The 24309-nt window shown below is 37.9% G+C and overlaps 1 protein-coding gene across 1 annotated transcript in view; it reads left to right on the top strand.

The window, feature by feature from the left end:
- Positions 1-2626: 2626 nt before the first annotated feature.
- Positions 2627-24309, top strand: part of GPR156 (G protein-coupled receptor 156) — a gene marked incomplete at both ends in the record, with an annotated part of 57270 nt that continues 35587 nt past the window's right edge. Inside the window, 2 exon segments of the mRNA XM_081063174.1 lie at positions 2627-2722; positions 2889-3025. Of these exon segments, the coding sequence (XP_080919300.1) occupies positions 2627-2722; positions 2889-3025 (233 nt within the window).

The following is a 24309-nucleotide window of genomic DNA, read 5'->3' as shown; positions in this document are numbered from 1 at the left end:
AGCCTCCGGAGTTCGGAGCATGGAGCTCTAACCGCCTGAGCCACCGGGACGGCCCCCGATATTTTATTTTTACAGTGTCTAATTTAGTGTATTTTTAATTTCAGAATTATATTTTATCTCTAGAATTTTATTTGGGTCTTTTTTATATCATTCATTTTTCTCTTTTTGTTCATGTTGTGTTTTATATCTTTGAGCATGTTTATAATAGTTGTTTTAATGTCCTTGTGTGTTTGTTGTATCATTTCTGTTATTTCTCTTTATTTTTTATTGATTTTTAAAATGTATGGTTATAGGTTATGTTTTTGTTTCTTTGCATGCCTGGTAATTTTTTATTAGATGATGGACATTTTTGAATTTTATGTTGTTGAGTGCTGGATCTTGTTGTAGTCCTTTAAAGAGCATTGGGCTGTGTTCTAGAATGCAGTTGAGTTTTTTTGTGGATCAACTTGATCCTTTTGAGGCTTTCTTTTAAGCATTATTAGGACAGGTCCAGCGTAGCTTCTAGTCTAGGGTTAATTTAATTCCCCTACTAAGATATGACTTTCCTGAGAATTCTGTCCAATGTCTTGTATATTATGAGGATTGGTATTGTTTACCTCACATGACGCTGTTATAATGAGAAAATGAGGTTTTTACACACATGTATATGTGTGCGCGCACACACACACACACACACACACACACACACTGGTGTATACTTCAATGTGATTTAAGGATACAAAAACATGGACTTGATAATGACTCAAATACTCGTATAACTATTCATTTGCCAGTATGATTAAAAGAGAAATAGAGGAAAAATATACCTTCCAATCCACACTGTAGTATAGGCCTCCCTGTGTCTTACAATGTGGCTCTGTTCTAGAAGGCACAATCGGGGGTGTCTAATTTTAAGTATAAAGAAAGGAAAAAAAGGTATTTTCAGCAATTTCAACTAAATCAGGATGCAAATAGTCATGTTTTTATATTTACTTTTCTTAAAATGCTAAAATAAATGGTGTTTATCGTTATGACTTCATAATACATTTACTTCTTAATTTTGCATTTAGTAATCTGACTAGACTGCGCAAGAATTTAAATGTCTTGACAAGAGATAGTATAGTGGCTTTTAGTTCTCTCGGGATTTCATTGTAATGAATCTAGTAAATAATTCAGGACCATATGAGAGGCCAATCAATGGGCAGCACCTGGTGCTATATTGTTCGTGCTTAAACACGCAGAATCCAAAGATGGCATACTACACCTGTCACTATTGTTCTGGCTTAAACACAAGTCCCATATTATTCTGTGGCTACTGAAATAATAATTTATATTTTTTTCCTCTTCCAATTTTTCTCCACAATAAAAGAAAGCTGTGCTAAGCTGTTTCAAAAACACGAAGCAGAAGTGGCAGCCCTCTTTTAAATTCCCACCAGTAAGATTTCAAATCTGTTTTCTATATTAAGGGATAGACTGCTTTAAAGAGTTAGGGACATATCTACCTTGTCTGCCGGGGCTAATTGGAGCTCTTTTGCATTTCAACTTTTGTTCTGCAAGGTAGAGCTTCTTTTTGTATCACAATATTCATATTGCAAGCATCTCCTCAGAGAAATAATGCTATCATCAGGCCACTCACTCATTCCTAGAGTCCTTAGTTTCTCTCCCTATTACCTGAGTAGCCTATCCCACTTCTAAGAGTTTTATAACAAGCAAACAAAAAACTCTTGCCAAAGGGCTTGCTTGTCTTTCTGTGCTCCCAGCTGACTGGATGTAGAGCGTTTCTCCGCTCTCTGAGAGAACAAGAACTGGAGAGACCGGTAGATATTACGTGCAGACACATGCAGCACCAGAGCCCGCCACCACCAGGATCAGGCGGAGCTTAAGCCATGAGTTGCATGGAAAGGTCTTGGCAAGACAGGGGATTTCCCAGTAGGCAAAAAAGGACAATGTACCTCACATGTCTAAACTCAAGTTTTTACAGTTGCTGGGCCATAAAAAGGATCTGAAGAGACACTGTAGAGCTTTATATCTACATAAAGTGTCAGATGTGCTTTGTCTTTGTTTTTAAAGTACTGCTTATTAAAGAGGTTTAAAATATATTTATTTAAATATACTCGTATATTCTATTTTAAACTTTTGTTATATATAATAAAGTATATAACTATATATAATAAAAATATAACTATATAATTAAAATATAGAAAATATTTTAAACCTCTTCTAAGCCATTTACACATATACGTATATGTTTCTGTATATATATAATTTGTTTGTTAACAGGATTAATTGCTTTCCTTTCCTTCAGGACCTGTGTTGAGTACTTGGAGCAGTGACTGCCATCTGGTGGCAAGCCAGAATCATCACTTTGTGTAACCTGTTAACTAAGATGCCTACTCCTGGCTCACATGGTATGGACTGACAACAGGGGAGCAGGACAGCCTGGAGGGTGGCTGATGAAGGAGCTTAGTGAAATAACACTTCACTTCCATCTGCATGGGTTGTTCATCCCACATTCTGAGCCAAGAGCCATGGTGCCTCTGAAGAAAAGATTTGAGTTGCTCTTGTGTTTCAGTCAAAGATCTGCTGGTTGACTACCAGCGGGTAACCAATACTGAAAAAGCACTCACCAAGAGGGGCATGTGATGACATGGAGTCTGAAATAAACTGCTCTGAATTATGTGACAGTTTTCCTGGCCAGGAGCTGGATCCGAGACCTATTCATGATCTCTGCAAGACGACAACTGTAAGTAAGCAGCCATGGGATGTCAGGGCTGCTCAGACATACATGTCGTTGGTAGAGGAGGTGGAGGGAGGGGGAGGAAGAAATGCTTTGGTGATGATGGGGCAGTTCTTGTTTGATCTATAGAAGAGTCTTCATTCCTAATAGCTTCTCTTTATTCTGTTCTCAGACCTCTTCCCATCCCAGCGGTAGGACCATTTCTTCATTATCTCCTGTCCTCTTGGGTATTGTTTGGACTTTTCTCAGCTGTGGACTTCTTCTGATAGTCTTCTTTCTTGGCTTCACAATTCGCTGCAGGAAGAACAGGTAAGCAGCCCCATGCCGAGTTTCATCTCCCATAGCCTGAATCATGAAACCCTGAGTGTTAGCATCATTTTGGCACCATGAGCTGCTAGCTTGTCTGCTACTGTGGCATTAAGCTATGTAAGAAGATCCCCCCCCCCCCGCCTCCGCCCAAATGGTCCTGGCCTTGCAGTATCGTTCCCTCATGAGAAGGAGAAAGATCTAGCTTATTGTGCTAACTATTTCATACTACAAGGATTCCCAAAAAACAGAGAGTGAAGAATCTCTCCCCAAAAGACAGTACGATCCTTCTAAGAAGATGAGGTACTTGTATTAAAAACAGAGAGCATGTGGGGAAATATTCCAAAGCACCACTGAAGTTTACAGCCGCACAGTTGGAACCAGTCTGGGCGGGATAAAGTTTCTGCAAAAATAGTGAAGCCCTACTACCTGACTGTTCTGCTGGACAATCGTGCCTGGTTAGAAAGTCTCTGGCTCATTAGGGTAAGAATCTACAACTCCCAGGGTTGGCAAAAGAAACAAAGTGGTAACTTTTTCCTGAAGGGACTTGCAGAATCTTGCCGTCACTGCTATTCGATCCTTCCCTCACGGACCACCCCATCTTTTCCACTCCAATACTCTGTACCCTGCCTCTGCTCCAGCAGTCCCAAGCTGCCTCCTGAGAAGCCCTGCTCCAGCCCTCTCTCCCTGGCCCACAGCTGTATTTCTGGATGGAGCCTACAGCAGATTTCAACAGCTCCAGCAGAGAGGCCAAACTCTTCTGGCCCCACCCCAGCCTTACACTTTGTGGTGGTCAAGTGTGTTTTGCTCCATTACCTGAGTTTGTCACTCAGGATGAATTTCTGAGTGACATTCTCTAGCAGTTGAATTTCTCTAGCAGGCATTTTGGGGTGCTATTGGACATTTGAGTCACGGAGGACATGGAATTGGTAAGCAGCAGTGACTTGATCTGCTGGGTCAGCCGCAACGGGGCAGTGATACTGTGTGGCACTCAGTCCTGAGTATACCCCTGACGCTGCTTCAGCCACTTTTCATTCTGTTCCTCAAATACACCAAGCCTACTCCTATCTCAAGGCCTTTGACTTATTGTCTCTCTCTGTTCCCACTGCCTGATGGTCTTCTCCATATCTTCCCGTGCCTAGTTTCTTCTCCTTGTAGGAACTTGTTTGATCCTTCTCCTTGGATCAAATGTCACCTCTTCAGAGAAGCATTCCCTGGTCATCTTATCGAAAGTAGCCCCTCTACCCAATGGTCCCCCAGCCCCTACATCTCATTCTATATCCCATCACTGTTTTATTTTCTTCATAGCAAGGATAACTCGCTGATATTACCGTATTTATTGATTTACCTTTTGATCGTCTGTATCCCCCACCAGAATATAAAGACTATGAACACAGGGACCTTGTCTGTCGTGCTCACCACTATCTTCAACATTTAAAGCAGACTCAGGAACATAATAGGTGCTTAGTAAATATCTTTTCAGTGATCCTGGGAGGAAGGAGATTTTAATCCCAATGGTGGATGCCGCCAAGAAAATGACTAGGAAAACCACACATATTAGAGAATTATGGAGTACAGCCTTTTCAGCTGCAACACATTTCTATAATGCAAACTAATAACTTATTGGCAAATAAGAAAATGATATCATTGGTTCATGTGTAATGTTTTCCTGGAAAAATCAATGGTTTAAAGAATTCAAAGACAAGCTTTCTTACAGTTAAAGAAGGAAGCCTTAAGCTAAGAATACTGTGGCACTGCCTTCTCTTACGACAAGTAGTGGCTGGTTTAATGGCTTTCAAGAACTGGTATCCTTCCTACAACACGAAGCTATCTGGTGAAGCTGTAGGAATAAATGAAGAAGCAGAGAACATTTCTCTTGTGTTTAAAAACAATTGATTATTGAAAAAAGCACAGACCCAGAGCAGATTTTGATGACAATGTTATTTATTGGAGGTGAATACCCTTGAGGACCTACATCTTGCAGATTTAAGGCTACAACCATCATCTACCGTGTTTCTCCGAAAATAAGACCTAGCCGGACAATCAGCTCAATCAGCAAAAATTAATATAAGACTCGGTATTATATTATATTATACCCAGTCTTATAGTAAAATAAGACCCAGTGTTATGTTATGTTATGTTATATTATATTATATTAATTATATTATATTATATTATATTATATTATATTATATTATATTATACCTGGTCTTATATTGTAGTAAAATAAGACCTGGTATTATATTATATTATATTATATTATATTATATTATATTATATTATATTATATATATTATATTATATACCTGGTCTTATATTATAGTAAAATAAGACTGGGTCTTATATTAATTTTTGCTCCAAAAGACACGTTAGAGCTGATTGTCTGGCTAGGTCTTATTTTGGGGGAAACATGGTATGATTCTGGGAACAAATAAATGGTAGTGGACATTTACTGAGTGCTAGTATTTTAATAGGGTTAATTATTGTTTTATTGGTATTCTGGTTACAAAGTTAAATATGTTTCAAATGTTATGGTCTCATACTGTCTTTCCCATAATATATTATCTTTATACAGTTTTGTAGAATGCCAGATTTTGAAGGCATTTATATATCCTGTTAAAATAGAAACATTTGTATACAGTCTTATAGTAGGAACAACTGTATTTGCTGCCTGACTTGCTTGCAGTGGCAGCATGACTCTGCATGAAGAATAAAATATTAAGAGGCACTGTGAAAAAAACACATTTTGCAATTAAGTAGCTTACAAGGTCAAACAAGGAAAGATAAGATAACCCAGTTTCAAAAGTGCTTTCTTAAATAACAAAATTTGTTCAAAGGTAAAGCATCACAATTAGATGCTTTATTTCATTCCAGTTCTGTGGTCTCTAAACTTGTGGTTATGTGTGTGTGTGCACACATGCACACACATGCATGTGCCATAGGAAAGAAAAATATTTTACTAAAAGAAAATAATATAGTAATGTTCAAGTTCAGTTGCAGATATCGCATTTTTAATAAAATTTTACAATGTAGTCTACAAGAGAAAATCAGTAAAGGTATAGAAGACTTGAATAAGACCATGAACCGACTTGACCTAATTGACATTTATATAATCCAACTCCAGTAGAATGCACATTCTTTTCAAATATACAGGGAACGTTTACCAAGATAGAACATATTCTGGGACATGGGGAAAGTATCATTAAATTTAAAAGGATTCAAGTCATACAGAGTATGTTCTCTGACCACAGTGGAATTAAATTAGAAATCCATAACTGAAAGATCTATGGAAAAACCTGAAAGATTTGGAAACTAAATAGAACATTTTAAAATAACTCATAGTCAAGGAAGAAATCAAAAGAAAAAGTACAAAGTATTTTCAACTGAATGAAAATGAAAACACAGCATATCAAAATATGTTGGCTGCTATTAAAGCAGTACTTTGGTGGTGGTGGGAGTGGGGTGGTGATTATAGCACCAAACTCCATATTAGAAAAGAAGAAATATCTGCTTTACAAAACAGAAAAAAAAAGGGGCAAATGAGTCCCCAAAGTAAGTAGAAGAAAGGAAATAATAAAGATCAGAGTAGAAATTGATAAAATAGAAAACAGAAAAACAACAGGGTAAAACAGTGAAACCAAAGCTCTTTATGAAGAGTGATAAAATTGACCAACCTCTAGCTCAAGTGATCATGAAAAAAGAGAGAAGATATAATTATCCAAGTAAGGAAAGGAGAGGTAGCATCACCTAAGATGCCTCAGATATTAGAAGGACAATAAGGTACTGTTAAGAACAACCATGGTAGGCAATCTCTAAGATGTTCTTCAATGATTCCAACCTCCTGATAGTTACACTTCTGTGAAATCCCCTCTCCTTGAGTATGTGCTGGACTTACTGATTTGCTTATAAGTGAGATGTCACTTTTGGGACAAGATTACAAAAAGACTAAAGCTTCCATCTTAGATCTGTCTCATTCTTTCACTCATTCACTCTGAGGGAAGCCACCTGCTATGTTGTGAGCTCCTCTTTGGAGAGGCCCATATGGCAAGGAAGTGATGTTTCCAGCAAGGATCTGAGGCTCACTAATGGACGTGTAATAAGACTGAAAAGAGATCTTCTGAGGTCTGCTAACAGCAATGTGAATGAGCTTGGAAGCAGATTTTCCCCCCAATCAGGCCTTGGAGGACTGCAGCCATGGCTGACCCATTAACTGCATTCTTGTGAGAGACCCTCAGTCAGGGGTACCCAGCTAATATGTGCCTATATTGCTGCACTTTTACTCAAACTCTCCTAAAACACTGAATATAATGGAACATTTTCTAGCTCATTCTATGTGGTCAGCAATACCCTGATATCAAAATCTAACTCCAAGAAAACAAACTAACAAAAAACCCTATAAGTTATGCTCATGGTATCCCTCCTGAGCATAGCTCCAAGATTCTAAACAAAATTTTAACAAATTGAGTCCAACCAAATATCAAAAAGATAATGCATCATGACAAAGTGAGGTATATTTCAGGAATGCAAGGTTGGTTTTAACATCCAAAGACTAATCAGTATAATTCAGCGTATTTACCAACTTCACAAAAACATGTGATCATCTTAATAGAGAAAAAGCATTTGACAAGATTCAACATCCACTTCTGACAAATTCAACAAACTAGGAATAGAAGAGAATTACCTCAACCTAACATCTATGGAAAACCTATAGCTAACATCATTTTTAATGGTAAAAGACTGATTGCTTTCCCATTAAGATTAGAAAGATAAGATGTCTGCTTTCACTGCATTTATTCAACACTGGAGATTTTAGCCAGTGCAATAAGATAAGAAAGAAGTAGAAGGCACCTAGTTTAGAAAGGAAGAACTAAAATGGCTTTATCCACAGGTGACCTGATCATCTATATAGAAAATGCAATAATCTATTTCTTTTAAAACTTCTAGAATTAATAAATGAGTTTAGCAAAGTTGCAGGATACAAGATAAATGTACAGAACTCAACTGCATTTCTACGAGTATATGCTAAAAACAGACAATTGAAAAGTAAAATTAAAGACAATATCATTTACAATAGCATCAAAGATGTGAAATATTTAGGGATAAATCTAACAATGTAAAATGCTTATACACTGAAAAGTACAAAACATTGCTAATCTAGCAAACTTTGAAATAACTATGTGCTGAAAGCTATAAAACATTACTGAGATAAATTAAATTCTAAATAAATGAGAGATACTGTGTTCATGGGTTGGAAGATTCAGTATTGTTAATTCTCCCTTAATTGATGTATAGACTAATCACAGTCATAAGCCCAGCTGGCATTTTTTGAAATAAATTGGCAAGCTGTTTCTAAAATTCATATGGAAATATGACGGACCTAAATAGCTAAAACAACTTTAAAAAGAAATAAATTTGAAGGACTAAGACCACCTGATTTCAAGACTTATTACAAATCTATAGTAATGAAGATAGTTTGGTATTGGGTAGCGATAGACATATACATCAACAAAACATAATAGAAGACAGAAATAAACCTATGTATATATGGGAAACTACTTTTCAAAAAAGATACAAAGGGCATTCAGTGGAGAAGGGACAGTACTCTTTTCGACAAATGGTGTCGGCACAATTGGATATCCACATGAATGTTGATATTAACGTGGAAAAAAATTAACGTTGATCTACATCTTGCACTATATTCCAAAATTAACTCAAAATGGATCATAAACCTAACTGTAAAACCTAAAACTAAAATTTCCCAAAGAAAACATAAGAGAAAAATTTTGTAACCTTGGAATAAGCAAACATTTCTTAGATACAACACTAAAAGCACAAAACCATAAAAGAAAGCATTGATAAATTGAACTTAAAATTAAAAACATCTTCTCGTCCAAAGAGAATCTTAAGAAAATAAAAAGAAAACCACAGCCTGGAAGAAAATGTTTGCAAATCATCTATCTGATAAAGAACTTCTATCCAGAATACATGAAGAACACTAAAAGCTCAATAATAAGAAAACAAACAGAAAGAAAATGAGTGCAAGATTTGAACAGACACTTTACCAAAGAAGAAATATGGATGGCAAATAAGCATGTGAAAAGAGGTTCAACACCATGAGTCACTAGGGAATGCAAATTAAAACCAATTAAATACACTACACAGCTATGAGAATGGCTGAAATGTAAAAAGACTGACAAAATTAAGTGTTTGCTGGTGGGAATGTAATATGGTCCAACCACTTTGGAAAATAGTCTGGCCATTTCTGCAAACACCTACCATATGATCTAACCATTTTACTCTTGGGTTTTTATCCAAGGAAAATGAAACTATATGTCTATACAAAGGCTTGTACCCAGTGTTCATAACAGCTGTATTTTAATAGCCCTAAACTGGAAATAGCACAAATATCTATTAACAGATGAATGGATAAACAAATTGTGGTATATCCATATACTAGAATACTACTCACAATTAAAAAGAATAAATTATTGATACTTGGAATAACATGGATGAATCTCAGAATAATTATGCTGAGTGAAAGAAGCCATGCAAAAAATATAACATACTACATCATGCCAATTATACAAAATTCTAGAAAATTAAGTCTATTGTTAACCAATCTGTGGTGATAGAAATCAGATCAGTGGTTGCCTGCAGATAGGAGGGGCTGGCACAGGAGAGGAAGGAGGGTTTACAAAGGATGTGAAAACTTTTGGGATGGTGGATATATTCATTACCTTGATCGTGGTATTTCACAAATGTATACATTTATCAAAACTTAATCAAATCATGACTTTAAATATGTACAGTTTATTTTGTTAGTTATATTCAATAAAGTTATTTGGAAATGTAGTCTACAAACATTCTTATTTTTCTGAAAAGGTTCTCATAAGGGAAAAATGTGTATCACATCTGTTATCCTTTTCCAAAGGACCCTGCTAGGTGACCTAAAACCATCTGATAACTTTGCTAGATATTAATATCAGATTTGGGTGAATGTGTTCTTTTTTTCTAGATTCTTCATGCAGTTTAATAAGGACCATAGTAACTTAACTCTTGGAGCAAAGCAGATATTTTAGGACCGAGAGGCATCTTTCCTGGTGCTTCCTCTGAAAGATATAAAATAAAGGCAGTGTCAGAAGGGCAGCTTCATGCTTTTGCATGAAGCCAAACTTGTTCAATTTAAGGACTAGCTTTTATTCTGAAAGCTTACTCACTATCACTTGTGATAATGATTGTAGTTGGTAGTTTTATTTGCATATCGTTATTTCTCAGCATTGAAAGTGGCATTCCCACAGTAATTCCCAGTATCTGGGATTTTATTATCTGGGAAATCCAGAAGTTTGAGTAATAAGAATTGGGTAGGGTATGAGCTTTTGCCCTACTTGTAAGTTAACAGATTAACCTGTTACTGTTTTATGGATGCCAGCAGATGACAAGAGACTCTTGGGTTAGAGACAGAGTACTTCATTACTCATGGCAAAAGCTGTAGTCAGAGCTTCATGTTGGCTTCATGCTGGCTCCCATCTTCCCAGGTCCTATTAGGATAGATGCAGCCCATAATGGGTGATGTTTGCCCATACAGTGGGCTGCCATGAAAGGAGAGGAACTTGAGCCTGGGGAATTCACCACTTCTATAGTGAGTTGTAACAAGCCAGTTCTTTGTTTGGGGGAAGATGTTATCTCACCCCGCAGGGTTGCTCACTGCAAACACAACCCTGAGAAATGGCCTGGGCCAAGAGAACGCAGGGCTTTGCCTCTTGGTATACCAGCAAGAAGGTGCAGAGCTGCTCGGGGTGTGTGGCAGATTGCAACTCCCAACGCGGGGAACTGTGCACGGAGGCACCTGCCACTCTGCCTGTATCTTGGGCTGGAGTGGCAGCTGGAGACCCAGATCCTGGTAAATTGCTAAAATGTGTGCATTCCTGTGGCCTCCTTTCTCCACCACAGCTTCCCTCCCGGACAGGTCCTTGTGTAGGCCTCCTGGCAGCGTCCAGCAGAGCTGAGTTACTTGCTTCATGTACCCTGCTCTATTTGTTCTCTCCTCCTTCTGAACACCCAACACACTGTATGAGTCCTGGTTCTCAAGCATGTTCTTGTTGTACCTTCTGAGAGTCTCTCTGATTCCCCAGGCTTCACACATTTTTCCATTATAATGAAAGGCCTCAAGATGGCCACACTTTTGAGAAGGATTAGACGCATCCTCATCTTTTCTGTTTTCTTTCTGTTCTTGAAAGCCTTATATTACCACCTGAGTGAGGCTGATCAATATCAGTAGCTAATACATACGCAGCTAAATACCTACTGTGTTCAGGAGACTGTAAGATGTGATTCAAGGGTCCCTGGGAGCTTCAAACGCATCACCTGCGTGGAAAAACATGAGCAAGTCCAAAAAGTACATTCTGTTTTTTAAAAATAGCTTTTTAAAAAGTAATGCTTTGCTGCAGGGATGGGAGCTGTCCTCCTTTCATATTGATTGTTTCAGGTCTGTCCTCTTTGTGGTTTGAGTAATTGGAGCTGAAGGGAAGGTAACTGAGAAGAAAGGAAAGCAGGACTGGTCTTGTTGGCTACAGGAAAGTGTGCACTCATATTGTGCCCTACAAAGATTTCTGGGATCTTCTCTATGAAGTCTGGTTTGATGGTGATTGCCAAGAAGGAAGAAAGGGAACTAGTCAGGACTAGGATAAATACCACCCATACAGCTCAATTTGGGGATATTGTTGCAGGGCCCAGGATTAAATGAGGCAGTGTGGCCAGGAGCAGATCCTGTAAGGCCTTATCCAAAAAGAAAGCTAAGGTTCACAGCTGGAAAACACTGTATCAATCATCATTTGAAAAGGATTGAGCATAAAGCCAAAAATAGGTGATGTATCATGAGGTCAAAAGCCATTGGCACACAGGAATGGTGCCAGAAAAGAGGTGAAAAGCAGGAATGAGGTGAAAAGATCTAGGATTGTGAACAGAGATGAGGTCTTTCTTGGATACTGGCTGTGGGGTGGAATATGGGTGAATCAGTGAAAGTTAATGAGGCAGGATCAGGATTAGTACATAGGAGTAGTTTCTACACATAAAGGCCATTTGTCCATCCTACAGTCGGGCCGACATCAGCATCAGCCCTAGATGGAGTGCACGCACCCTTCTTTGTGCACCCATTGTTATAGACATGGCACAGCTTACTGGGTTGGGAGCAGGGGGAGCTCTGTCGCCCTTACCAGGTAATGAGCTCCTTGGGTTTAGGACCATATCTTATTCGCCTTTGTATCTCCATGGTGCCTGGACTATATTTCCGGAATGAACAAATTAAATGGCCTAGAATATAGACTGATGATGATAAAGTTAAGTTCTTAGGAGATGGATATTTTCATTCTTTCACTTTAATACAGTATCAATTCTGCATGAAATTGTGCCAAAGGTAAGCAATTGTTTCCTATTCTCTCCTCCCCCTGGTGGTTGCTCCCTCCTCGAGCCCCAGGAGTGACATCCAGAGTCTCAGATTCTCAGTCCTCCTGGTGGCCCTTCGTTCTAAGCTGTCCTTTCAGTTTTCTCATTCCATTTAAATCTGTCTGTTCTCGATACCCTTTTGACCACAGAGATCTGTGCTTTTTAAAAGGCGTTCTCATAATTACAAATTACAAGTTTCTTATAACTGAGCCTATCTATTGTTTTAAAAAATATTTAGTCAGCAATGTATCAGATACTGTTCTGGGTGTGGGGATTACATCAAAGAACGAAGTAGGCCAAGAGATTTCTTCCCCTGTGGATTTTGCTGTTCTGAAGGGGTGAGCAGACAATAAATAAAATAAGTTGTCAAATACATGGAATGTTAGTGATAAGTGCAGAAAAGGAAAGTAAAACAGGGAAAGTGAATGGGGGATATAAGGGTGGTAGCTGCTATTTTAGAGTTTGGCCTGGGAAAGCCTCACTGACAAAGTGACATTTGAGTATAGATTTGAAAGGTATAAGAAAAAAGTCATGAGGTGAAAACCATGAGGGAACAGCGTGTGCAAAGGCTGTGAACATACCTACTTTTCAAAGAAAAGCAAGGTAGCTAGTGTGGCTGGAGCAGAGCAAATGAGGCAGAGAGTAAGAGAAGATGAACTAGGTCAGTAATGGGGGCCAGAGCATGTAAGGTCTTTATAAGTCAGTGTAATGACTTTGGCATTTACTGCAAGTGTCATGAAGAATCTTTGTAGGGTTTGGAACTGAGGAATGACATGACCTGACTTACACTTAACAGGGAAACTGGCTGTTTTATAGAGCATAGACCTTTAATGTTTAAAAGAGGTACCTATTGCTCTCCCTTAAATAAAGTCATGCTCCTTGGGGTACCTTAGTTCAAGAACAGAAATGGCTAAAAGTAGAATTTAAGACTACTTAACCAGCCCCCAAAATTTCATAAGCCAATTGCCTGTGACAATCTATTTATCTCCTATTGGTTCTGTTTCTTGATTGAACCCTGGCTAATACACTAGGAAAAGATATGCAGTATCTCTACCTAGAAAATCATAAAACATTTTTGACAGAAGTTAAAGAAGTTCTAAATAAATAAATTATATATTTATTTGTTAGAAGACTCAATATTGTAAAGATATAATTTCTCCCCGGATCGATATATGGATTCAATGTAATTACAATAAAAATTCCAACAAGTTTTTTTCTGGTGAACTCAACAAACTGCTTCTTAAATTTATGGGGAAATTCAAAGGGCCAAAAACACCCTGGGAAAAATGGACAAGGTGAGAGAGGCTGTCCTCTTTTGGATATTAAGGCTCATTATAAAGCTAGTAATTATGACATGCTAAGTATGCTATAGGGACAAGGATAGATAAGTAGACCAAAGGAACAGATATAGAGAATCCAGAAACAGTGCTAAGTATGTATGGGTACGTTTTAATACATGGTGTTGGGTCAGTTGGTTATCCACATGGGGAAAAAATGCAACTTGAATCCTACCTAACAGAATCATTTGCATTTGTACTATAAATCTAAAAGCAAAAGACAAACAACAAAGCTTTAAGAAGATCATTTATCTTCATGAACTTGTGGCAAGAAAACAGGTCTTAAATAGAACAGAAAGTACTATTCATACAAGAAAAGATTGTTAAATTGTTCTATGTAAATACTGAGAACATCTTCCGTTCACTAAAAGAGAACACTAAGAAAAGGAATAAAGTAAGCCATAGAATGGTAGAATATAATCATAATGCCTGTGTCATCAAAAGATATTTACCCAGAATAAAGGGCTATGAATTGATAAGAATAACACAGAGAACACAGTTTTTTAATGGACAAAGATATGAACAGAAGGACATATCCAGGTAGTCAATAAATGAAAAAGTGCTCAACATCATTAGTTACCAAGTAAATGCAAAGTAAAGCCACAATGAAATAACACTACATACTCACTTGGATGTCTGCAATTAAAAAAGACTGACAAAACCAAGTGTTGGAAAGGATGGGGAGCTTCTGGAGTTCTTATGCATTGTTGTGGGAGTATACATTGTCACAATCAGTTTGGAAAACTGTTCAACAGGATCTACTAAATCTGAACATACTCATGCTCTATGTCACAGAAATTCCAGCAAAAATTTCATACATGTGTTCATCAAAATAGATGTACTAGAATGTTCTTAACAGCAGTATTCAGAATAGACCCAAACTGGAAACTCCTCAACAGTCCTCAACAATTTAATCTTTTAATACATCCCACTGCGTTCAGAGATTGGCTACTACACAACCGTGAGACTATACAGTCTACATGCAACATGATGGATGAGTCTCACAAAAGTAATGACGAGCAAAAGAAACCAGGTGCAAAGATTTACTCCATATGATTGCACGTATATGAAGTACAAAACCAGGTACATCTAATCTATAATGTTAGAAGTCAGCATAATAGTTACTCTGGAGGTTGAGAGGAGAGTTAGGGGTGCTTAGTAACAGAGGGATCAAAAGGAAGGCTCTGGAATGATGGTGATGTTCAGTCCTTGACCTGCTTGCTAATTGCACAGGTGTGTCAGTTTTCAAAAATTCACTGAGTTGTGTGCTTATAATATACTTTATGCACATTTTTCTTCAATAAAAGTTTTAAAAATGACCTTTGAGTTTCCTAAAAAAACAAGAAAGAAACATTGAAAAGAAGATACATGTCAGTTTTTCAGTAGAGACCAAACTATTTAAAAATACTTTTTGAAAAAAATTCTCACTTAAGGTTTTATATTACCACGTTTCCCCAAAAATAAGACCTAGCCGGACAATCAGCTCTAATGCGTCTTTTGAAGCAAAAATTAATATAAGACTTGGTATTATATTATATTATATGATATCATAACCAGCCTTATAGTAAAATAAAAGCCAGTATTAATAGTATATTATATTATTCTATATTATATTATATTATACCTGGTCTTATATTGTAGTAAAACAAGACCCGATATTATTATATTATATCATATCATATCATATATCATATTATATTAATTATATTATAAGATCCGGTCTTATAGCAAAATAAGACCGGGTCTTATATTAATTTTTGCTCCAAAAGATGTATTAGAGCTGATTGTCCTGCTAGGTCTTATTTTCAGGGAAACACAGTATGGACATCGAAAGACAGGATGGATAGTTTTCCTATAGAGGCAAAGGTGAATTGCATAACACTTTTTATGACACCATTGATAATAGTGAAAAAATTAAGAATTTCTGTTTATCAATAGGACACCAGTAAATGACACCAAAAGTACAAGCAACGACAGAAAAAAAACACTAAATACATTCAAAGTCATCAAAATTAAAGACTTTTGTGCTTCAAAGTACACCATCAGTAAAGTTAAAAGAAAAAATAAATAAGTAAAGTTAAAAGAACCAGAGAATGGGAGAAAATATTTCCAAATCATACATCTGATAAGGGACTTGTCTCTAAAATATAAAAAGAATGTTTACAATTCAATAACAAAAAGATGAACAACCCAATTTTAAAATGAGCAAAGAATCTGAATAGACATGTCTCCAAAGAAGATACACAGATGGCCAGTAAGCACATGAAAAGATGTTTGACGTCATTAGCCATGAGGGAAATACAAATCAAAAGCACAAGGAGATACCACTTTATATCCCCTAGGATGGCCAGAATGAAAAAGACAGAAAATCACAAGTGTTATTTTCTGATATAGAAAAATTGGAACTGCGTACACTGATGGTGGGAATGTAAAATAGTGCACCTGCTGTGGAAAACAATTTGGCAGTTCCTCCAAATGTTAAATGTAGAGTTACCATATTACCCAGCAATTAAATGCCTAAGTATATACTCAAGAAAATGAAATCATGCCCACACAAAAATTTGCACATGAATGTTCATAGCAGCATAGTTCATAATAGCCCCAAAGCAGAAAACAACCCAAATGTGCTTCAATTGATTGATGGATAAATGAAATGCTATATCCATACAATGAAACAGTATTTGGCAATAAAAAAGAGTGAAGTCCTGAATCATGCTACAATGTGGATGAACCTTCAAGACATTATTTTAAGTAAAAGAAGCCAGTCACAAAAGACCATGATTCCATTATATGAAATGTCCAGAATAGACAAGTCGATACAGACAGAATGTAGATTAGCAGTTGCCTGTGGCCAGGAAAGGCAAATGAAACTATTAGATGTTAAATAAAAACCTTTGAGGCCAAAAAGTCCTGAAAGAAAGGGTTTATTGAGTCATATGGTAGCCAGAAAAAGGACCATGTCCTGGGGCACGCAGTCTAAACCACTGGCAGGGTTAGACCGAGAAGACAAACATGGTCTCCTGCCCTAGGGTTGATCGGGCTCTTTTATACAATAAGTTTGGAGAAGAAAGATGACTTGTTTTGAAATAATTTACATTGGCCAGAAGGTGAAGAGGGAAAAGTTGTGCTAGGTGAATAGTCCATAGGAAGAAGTACTTTTGGATTGGTTGTGGGCAACAGTCTCGAAAGTTCATGCATAAACAGATGTGGTAGCATCGGGTGGTCTGCTATTCTTTCTAGATAATCACTGAAATAGCTGCCTGGAAGTTTATTCAAATTTCAACATACATTCAGGAATGCCAGCAGTCTTGTTGGTTTCAGCACATGGCTAATTAACTGATTAACTTCCCTTGTCTCTTCCTCCCATCCTCTGGCCTGCTGTGATTTAATTTAGGGCATCTCAGACATTTTCTCTTGTTAGAGATGTACACCAAATGGCTTAAATTTTTAAAGATAATTTTAAGATAAAGATGTAAAGCTATGAAATTTTCATCTACTCACAGTGAGAGCAAATTGGCACAACTTTAGAAAATAATTTGGCAAATCTTCTAAAATAACACCTATACCTTGTGAGCCAGCAAATCCATTTCTAAATTATACCCAGGAGAAATGTATGTGCATTCATACCATGAGTAAAGAATATTCACAATAGCATTATTTGTAATCACCTCAAATGCCCTCCAGTAGTAGAAGGAATAAATAAGGCATGGTGTAGTCTTACATGGGAATACTATACAGCAATGAAAATGAAGAAGTTACAGTTACATCCAGCAACATGGGAGAATTGCACAAAAGTCAAACTTAAAAAGCCAGCCATGGGCCAGACCGGTGGCTCAGGTGGTTAGAGCTCCATGCTCCTAACTCCAAAGGCTGCTGGTTCGATTCCCACATGGGCCAGTGGGCTCTCAGCCACAAGGTTTCCAGTTCGATTCCTCGAGTCCCACAAGGGATGGTGGGCTGTGCCCCCTGCAACCAAAATTGAACACGGCACCTTGAGCTGAGCTGCCGCTGAGCTCCCGGATGGCTCAGTTGGTTGGAGCGTTTCCTCTCAACCCCAATGTTGCCGGTTAGATTCCCGCAAGTGATGATGGGCTGCGCCTCTGAAACTAGCAACTGCAACTGGACCTGGAGCTGAGCTGCGCCCTCCACAACTAAGATTGAAAGGACAACAACTTGACTTGGAAAAAAGTCCTGGAAGTACACACTGTACACCCCAATGAAGTCCTGTACCCCTTCCCCAATAAAATCTTAAAAAAAAAAAAAAGCCAGCCACCAAAGAGCATGTACTATATGACCCTCTCTCCTATAAAATTCAAAACCAGATATAACTAAAGTATTGTGTTAAAAGTCACGATAGTGGTTTAACTTTAGGGAGGAAGATAAGGATAATAATTATGAGTAGAGATTTTGAGATTCTGTCATGTTCTCTTTTTTTTCAATGTTCTTTCTTGATTCAGTTGACAATTACATAGGTATCTTCTTTGTGATAATTCACTGAGCTAAGTATTTATAATTTGTATACTTGAAAATACCTTTCCTAGCCCAAGATTATTTAAAAAAAAAAAAGTCATCCTGTCGGGGATCAACAATTACAGAAGCCATGAAAAGGAAGTGGCAATGTCTCCAGGGGACTATTGAACATGAGGACAGAGTCAACTTTCAAATACCTTCTTTACATAATATCAAAAGTCCACATGTGCTCAACTGCTTCACCACAATAGGCTTTCTTTGATCAAACTACTGCATCAAGATTTATTCTTAAATTTTCTGTTCCCTTTGTTTTTGTAAATGTAACTGAGCATCCAAATTTCACTTAATTTGGATGCTAACAAGATTAGACAATAATCTTACATTAATCAGTTTTCGATCCTACTCTATGGAGCCTTCTTCCGTCTCCATCCCACTGAAGAGCTTGCTTTTTTGGGAGGGTGGTGTCAGATAATAAAAAGTTCTAGGCATTTTGAATTTTGCCATTATCAATGGTGAAAGATACTATTCTGTGTGTGTGTGTGTGTGTGTGTGTGTGTGTGTGTGTGTGTGTGTTGGGAGGAGGTGGTGATCAAAATGCTAATCTAGGCACAGTGACCTTTGTTTCTCTCTGACTGAGCAGATGTAGGAATTAATCATTGTCACTCCTGGATGCTGTGGCTGCAGCTGTCTCCCACCGCCTTTCTGCCCGATAGATTTCTTCGTGTATTTTGTTTGCTAAACATGCCTCAGCACTGAAGAAGGGACAAGTTAGAGAAGACTATCTGTGAATATAATTTTCTAGAAACATGTCGTTTTATTCTATACATCTGTACCTATTCATTGTGAGCTCTTTAAAAGAAGAAGAAAAAGAGAAGAGAAACAAACTGGTAATAATTGTTTAGGTAACATCTAAACAATTATTTCCCATCCTGGGAAATTTCACATTGGACCAGTGTCCTAGGATTGCAACGAGCTGTCTTCATCGTCTATACCCTTCTTCTTTTTGCAACCAGCCCCAATTAACTCCCAACTTTCAGCTTAGTCCCCATCCCCAGAATCTGGGCATACTTTGGTTCTCGACTCAAGAAAATAAGTGTTCTAAATTAGTACAAAATTCATTTTATAGTAGGCCCCACTACAACCTTCAGACGATAACTACCACTTTTTGGACCCTAAGCATCCGCTTACATAGATGTCCCTGCAGCCTTAGCAAATCCAACCCTTGGAGATACTGATACCAGCCTAGGTAGAAATCAAATTAGCCATACCCCTTTGGATGTTGGGAGTCAGCTCCAAAATCCAGTATAAATTTCCCAGGCTTGGTTTATCTGTTTTTATCCCCCTTCCCCCACCACCACCTTCTCATCAGGTCAGCATGTGTATCAGGGCAGAGACTAAAGTGTATTCAGAATCTGTTCATTCTTTTCCAGTGGCCCACTGCCTATCCTAGACTTTGGCATTAGAAACCTGTGCTAGCCTGGGCCTTTCGGGTACCACCTCTCATTCACTGGGACCACTGCTAATTTCCTGCACTCCCTGACCCTGCTTAATTCTCACTCATAGTTTACTCCTTCGTTGATTCTTTCTGTATTTCTCTCCCTCAGAGTGATCTCCTGGTTTTAAACACCCTTGCATGTTCAATCCCTAAATTACCACTACTTGTCCTTATTTTAATGCTCCCATCATCTGCCTAGTGTGTCTTAATTTTTTGAGTCTGCCTAGACTCCTGAATTCAAACTCTTTTGATCTAACCTCTTCAGCCACCATTTGAGCCCCAATTCTGACAGTGTTTCTGTTTGTGATAGTTTTACCGAGCACCTTATTATTAGGACAATACAGGTTAATCCTTTGGATGTCACCTTAGTGGTTGGGCCCATTTCCCCAAAAAAGATAAACAAGCAAACCAAGTGTCTGTTGACAAGAGAATGGATAAATGAAATGTGGTCTATACATACAATGGAATATTATTCTGCCTTAAAAAGAAAAAAAATTCTGACATATCCTACAACATAGATGAACCTTGAGGACATATGGTAACTGTAATAAGCCAGTCACAAAAAGATAAATACTGTATAAATCCACTTATGTGAAGTATCTATCGTGGTCAATCATGGAAATAGAAACTAGGATGGTAGTTGCTAGGGACTGGGGGGGAGGGAGAAATGGGGAATTGTTGTTTAATGAGTATAGCGTTTCAGTGAATCTTCATTTAATTATTATTTAATGGGTATAGAGTTTCAGTTTTGCAAGATGAAAAAGTTCTGGAGATTGGTTGGAAAACAATGTGAATATAATTAACACCACAGACTTACTCGTAAGCTCGTATACCTAAGAGTGGAATTGCTGGGTCATATGGTGGCTCTGTATTTACATAAGTGCTGAGCTGTTTTCCAAAGTGACTGTACCTTTTTGTAAGCTCACCAGCAATATATGAGGGTTTCAATTTCTCCACATCATTGCTAACACTTGTTACTATCTTTCTTTTTTATTTTAGCCAACCAGTAGGTGTAAAGTGGTTTTGTGGTTTTGATTTTACTGAAATCATTGTGATTTTGATTTGCATTTCCCTGGTAGCTAATAATGTTGAGCATCTTTTCATATACTTATTGGCCACTTGTATATCTTCTTTGGAGAAATGTCTATTCAAATCCTTTGACAATTTTTTAAAGTAGACTATTTGTCAGGAATATACTAAAAACCAGTGATTTCTCAAAATTGGTTCACTTAGAATTTCCTATGGAGCTTTTAAAAATTCTGATACCCAGGCTTCCCCCTACACCAGTTAAATTAGAATCTCTGGGGGTAGAACACCAGCAGCAATTAAAAAAAAAAAAAACTCTCCAGGTAATTCCAATGTTTGAGGACCAGTGCTATAGACTAGATAACCAAGCTGATGATACCAATATAGAAATGTTAAAAATTTAGAAACTTAAAAATCATGCAGGTATTAAAAATTGAAATATGAATTATAAAAAGCCTAATCAGGTCAAGAAGAAGAGGCGAGCAATTTAATAAGGATTTTTTGATAGGATGAACTTTCCTATAACAGGAAGTTTCCAACCACCTATTAGAGAAAATGACTGGTGGTGGTTCTTACCTAGTGACTGGGAGTTCGTCTTAGGAGTTAACCATAGGTAAGCCAATAAATGTGAGTAATCATGACACAATTAAATCCAGGAGCCCAGAAAATTGATCTCAATCATTCCATGTTCAAAAGGAAACTATGACAACATGTGAGTATTAACTAGGAGAAAATTGAAATGTAGGCTTTTGAAAGTCATAAGAAGATTGGAGACACAGTGGGGGGAAAAGAACATCTCTCAAAGAATGTGAAAAGCTCCCCAGAGGAGAGCAGGGGGCCCCCAGAGTTTGTCAGGTTAGGTACAAAATAGGAAAAAAAGACTTTAAGAAGCACCTTTGAAGAGAGTTCTAAACACATTAAGGGATTGTTTAAATCTATTCAAAGGAAGAAGCTAGAATAAGTGGGAACTTCTGCTGCCAATAATGGAGCATAGGGAATGTTCACAGACCAACAGACAAGACCAAAGAAATTGGGTGCCTCGGAATTTACGAAGATACCAGAATGATTACCACACTCAAATTGCCCCCAGCGATGGATCAGTAGTAGTTAATTAAATAGTATTTTTGTGCTTTGCATATTTCAAGTCAGGTAGACAAATAAATACTGATGAATCACTGGAACCTGTTGGCCTCTAAAAGAAATGTTTCTCTTGGTCTTGCCTCTCCCCATTGCCCCAGCCCTCTGCCTCCCATTACCACCAACCCTCTTAAAAGAGTGGTCTTCACTAGTCACCTCCACTTCCTCATCTCCAATTCATTCTTCAACCCATGCCCTTATTCCACCGAAATGACCCTTGCCAGGGTCATTAAACCAACTGATCTTTTTAGATTCCCTTTGTTTAGTCTCAAGCCATGTAACACTTAAACCATTTCCTCTGTTCCTCTTTTCTTAAACCTTTTCTTTTCTTGACTTTCCCATACATGAAAGCCCCGGTTTTATCTCTGCTTCTTACCAGCTGCTTTCCCTGGCTGCTGAGCTCCACCTACCTATTTAATGTTGATATCACCCTGGGTCGCAGTCTTGATTCACTTCTTACACTGTACCTCTCACAGGGAATCCCTCCTGCACCACATCCCCAAGCCCTGCCTCTTTTCAAAGCCCATTTTCTAACTTCATTGTTGATATTGTCAGATGGATGTTCCTCAGTCAATACAGCTCCTGTGACCAAACACCAGACTCATGACTTACCCTAATCTTTCTCTACTTCATGTCTTTCCTATCTCAGTTAATAGCACTTCCATCCATCCGTTCCTCAATCTGGATTCCTTGGTCTCCCTACACATCCAGTTAGCTCCAAGTCTTAGATATTAAACCTCTGAAAAATCTCTCAAATCTGTCTCCTATTGTCCATCTCCATTGCCCAAGTTTACCCCTGATTTACTTTTTATCTGAATTATGGCAGTAGCCCCCTAACTGGTCTTTTCCATTTCCAATTTAGCTACTGTCCTCCTCCCAGCATTTTTTTTCAAATGCAGACCTGGTTTTCAAACGTAGACGTCTACTGCTACACAAGATTTTTTGTAGTCTGACCTTAATGAACAATTTCTGCTGATTCCCTTTAAGTTGTGCTCTTGTCTTACCATGCGCTGTCATCACCATGCCTAGGTTTATGCTCTCCCATGTTTACTGAGTTTTTTCGCTTTTCACCCATTCACCCTTGAAGACAAACTCTGATTCATCAAAAATGTGGTCCCTAGACCAGCAGCATCAGTGTAGTCTGGCAACTTGTTAGAAATACAAATCCTTGGAGCCCTACCCTAGACCCTACTAAATCCGAAACTTGGAGATCTGTAGCTGAACAAGCTCTTCAGGTGATTCTTATCAATTCTGAAATTTAAGAACCACTGTTCTAAGGCCCAGTTCCTTTGTCCATGCCCATAGCACTTTGCATATGCCTATATTACTTAGTACGTATTTACCTATTCATTCTTTTGTAATCATATTTACCTATTCACTTATTATTCTCCTCTGCTATATATTAAATCCTCAAAGTCAGACACAACATTTTTCTGTGTTTCCCAGCACCTGCGACAATGTCTGACATATAGGAGAAGCTTGATAAGAATTCAGATCCTAAAACATACTCCACACCCCTCCAGGATTCGGTCCAGAGTGCATACAAACACACAGGGCTATTAATCAAAAGGTTTCTACTCCTAGAGGCTGACATGTGCCACATAAACCAAAAGCACACATACAACACCGAGCAAGGATGCAGAGAAACTGGATCTTTCATATATTGCTGATAGGTCTGTAAAATGTTACTGCTGTCATGGAAAACAGTTTGGCAGATCATACAAAATCAAAAATGTACTCATCGTGTAATTCAGCAATTGTACTCCTGGGCATTTACCCTAGAGAAATGAACACTTATGTTCATTTGGGGGGGGGGGGACAACCATACGCAAATTTTACAGCAGCTTTATTTGTAATAATCAAAAAACTGGAAACAACCCAAGCATCCTTCAGCAGGTGAATGGATAACAAACTATGGTACACCCATACAGTGGAACACTACCGAACAATAAAAAGAAACAAGCTGTTAATACATGCAACAACTTGGATTAATCTCAAGGGCATTATGCTGAGTGGGGGGGGGAAGCCGATCTCAAGAGGTTACACACTGTATGATTCTATTTATATTGCATTCTCAAGAGACGAATTTATAATGATGAAGAACAGATCGGAGGTTGCCAGGGTTTATGATTGGGGGAAGGGTGTGCATTACAGGGGTAGTTTGAGGGAGGTCTTATTTGCATGATGGAACAGTTCAGTATCCCTATTATGGTGGTAGTTACATTAATCTATACATATGATAAATTTCAAAGAACAAGAGAGAGAGAGAGAGAGAGAGAGAGAGAGAGAGAGAGAGAGAGAGAGAGAAGAGAAGAGAAGAGAAGAGAAGAGAAGAGAATGTAAAAATTGGTCTATAGTTTAGTTAATAGTTTTGTGCCAGT

This window comes from Rhinolophus hipposideros (assembly GCF_964194185.1).
Source record: "Rhinolophus hipposideros genome assembly, chromosome: 2".
Taxonomy (NCBI): Eukaryota; Metazoa; Chordata; class Mammalia; order Chiroptera; family Rhinolophidae; genus Rhinolophus; species Rhinolophus hipposideros.
The sequence above is the reverse complement of the archived record's forward strand: the minus strand, read 5'-3'. Positions and strand labels throughout refer to the sequence as shown.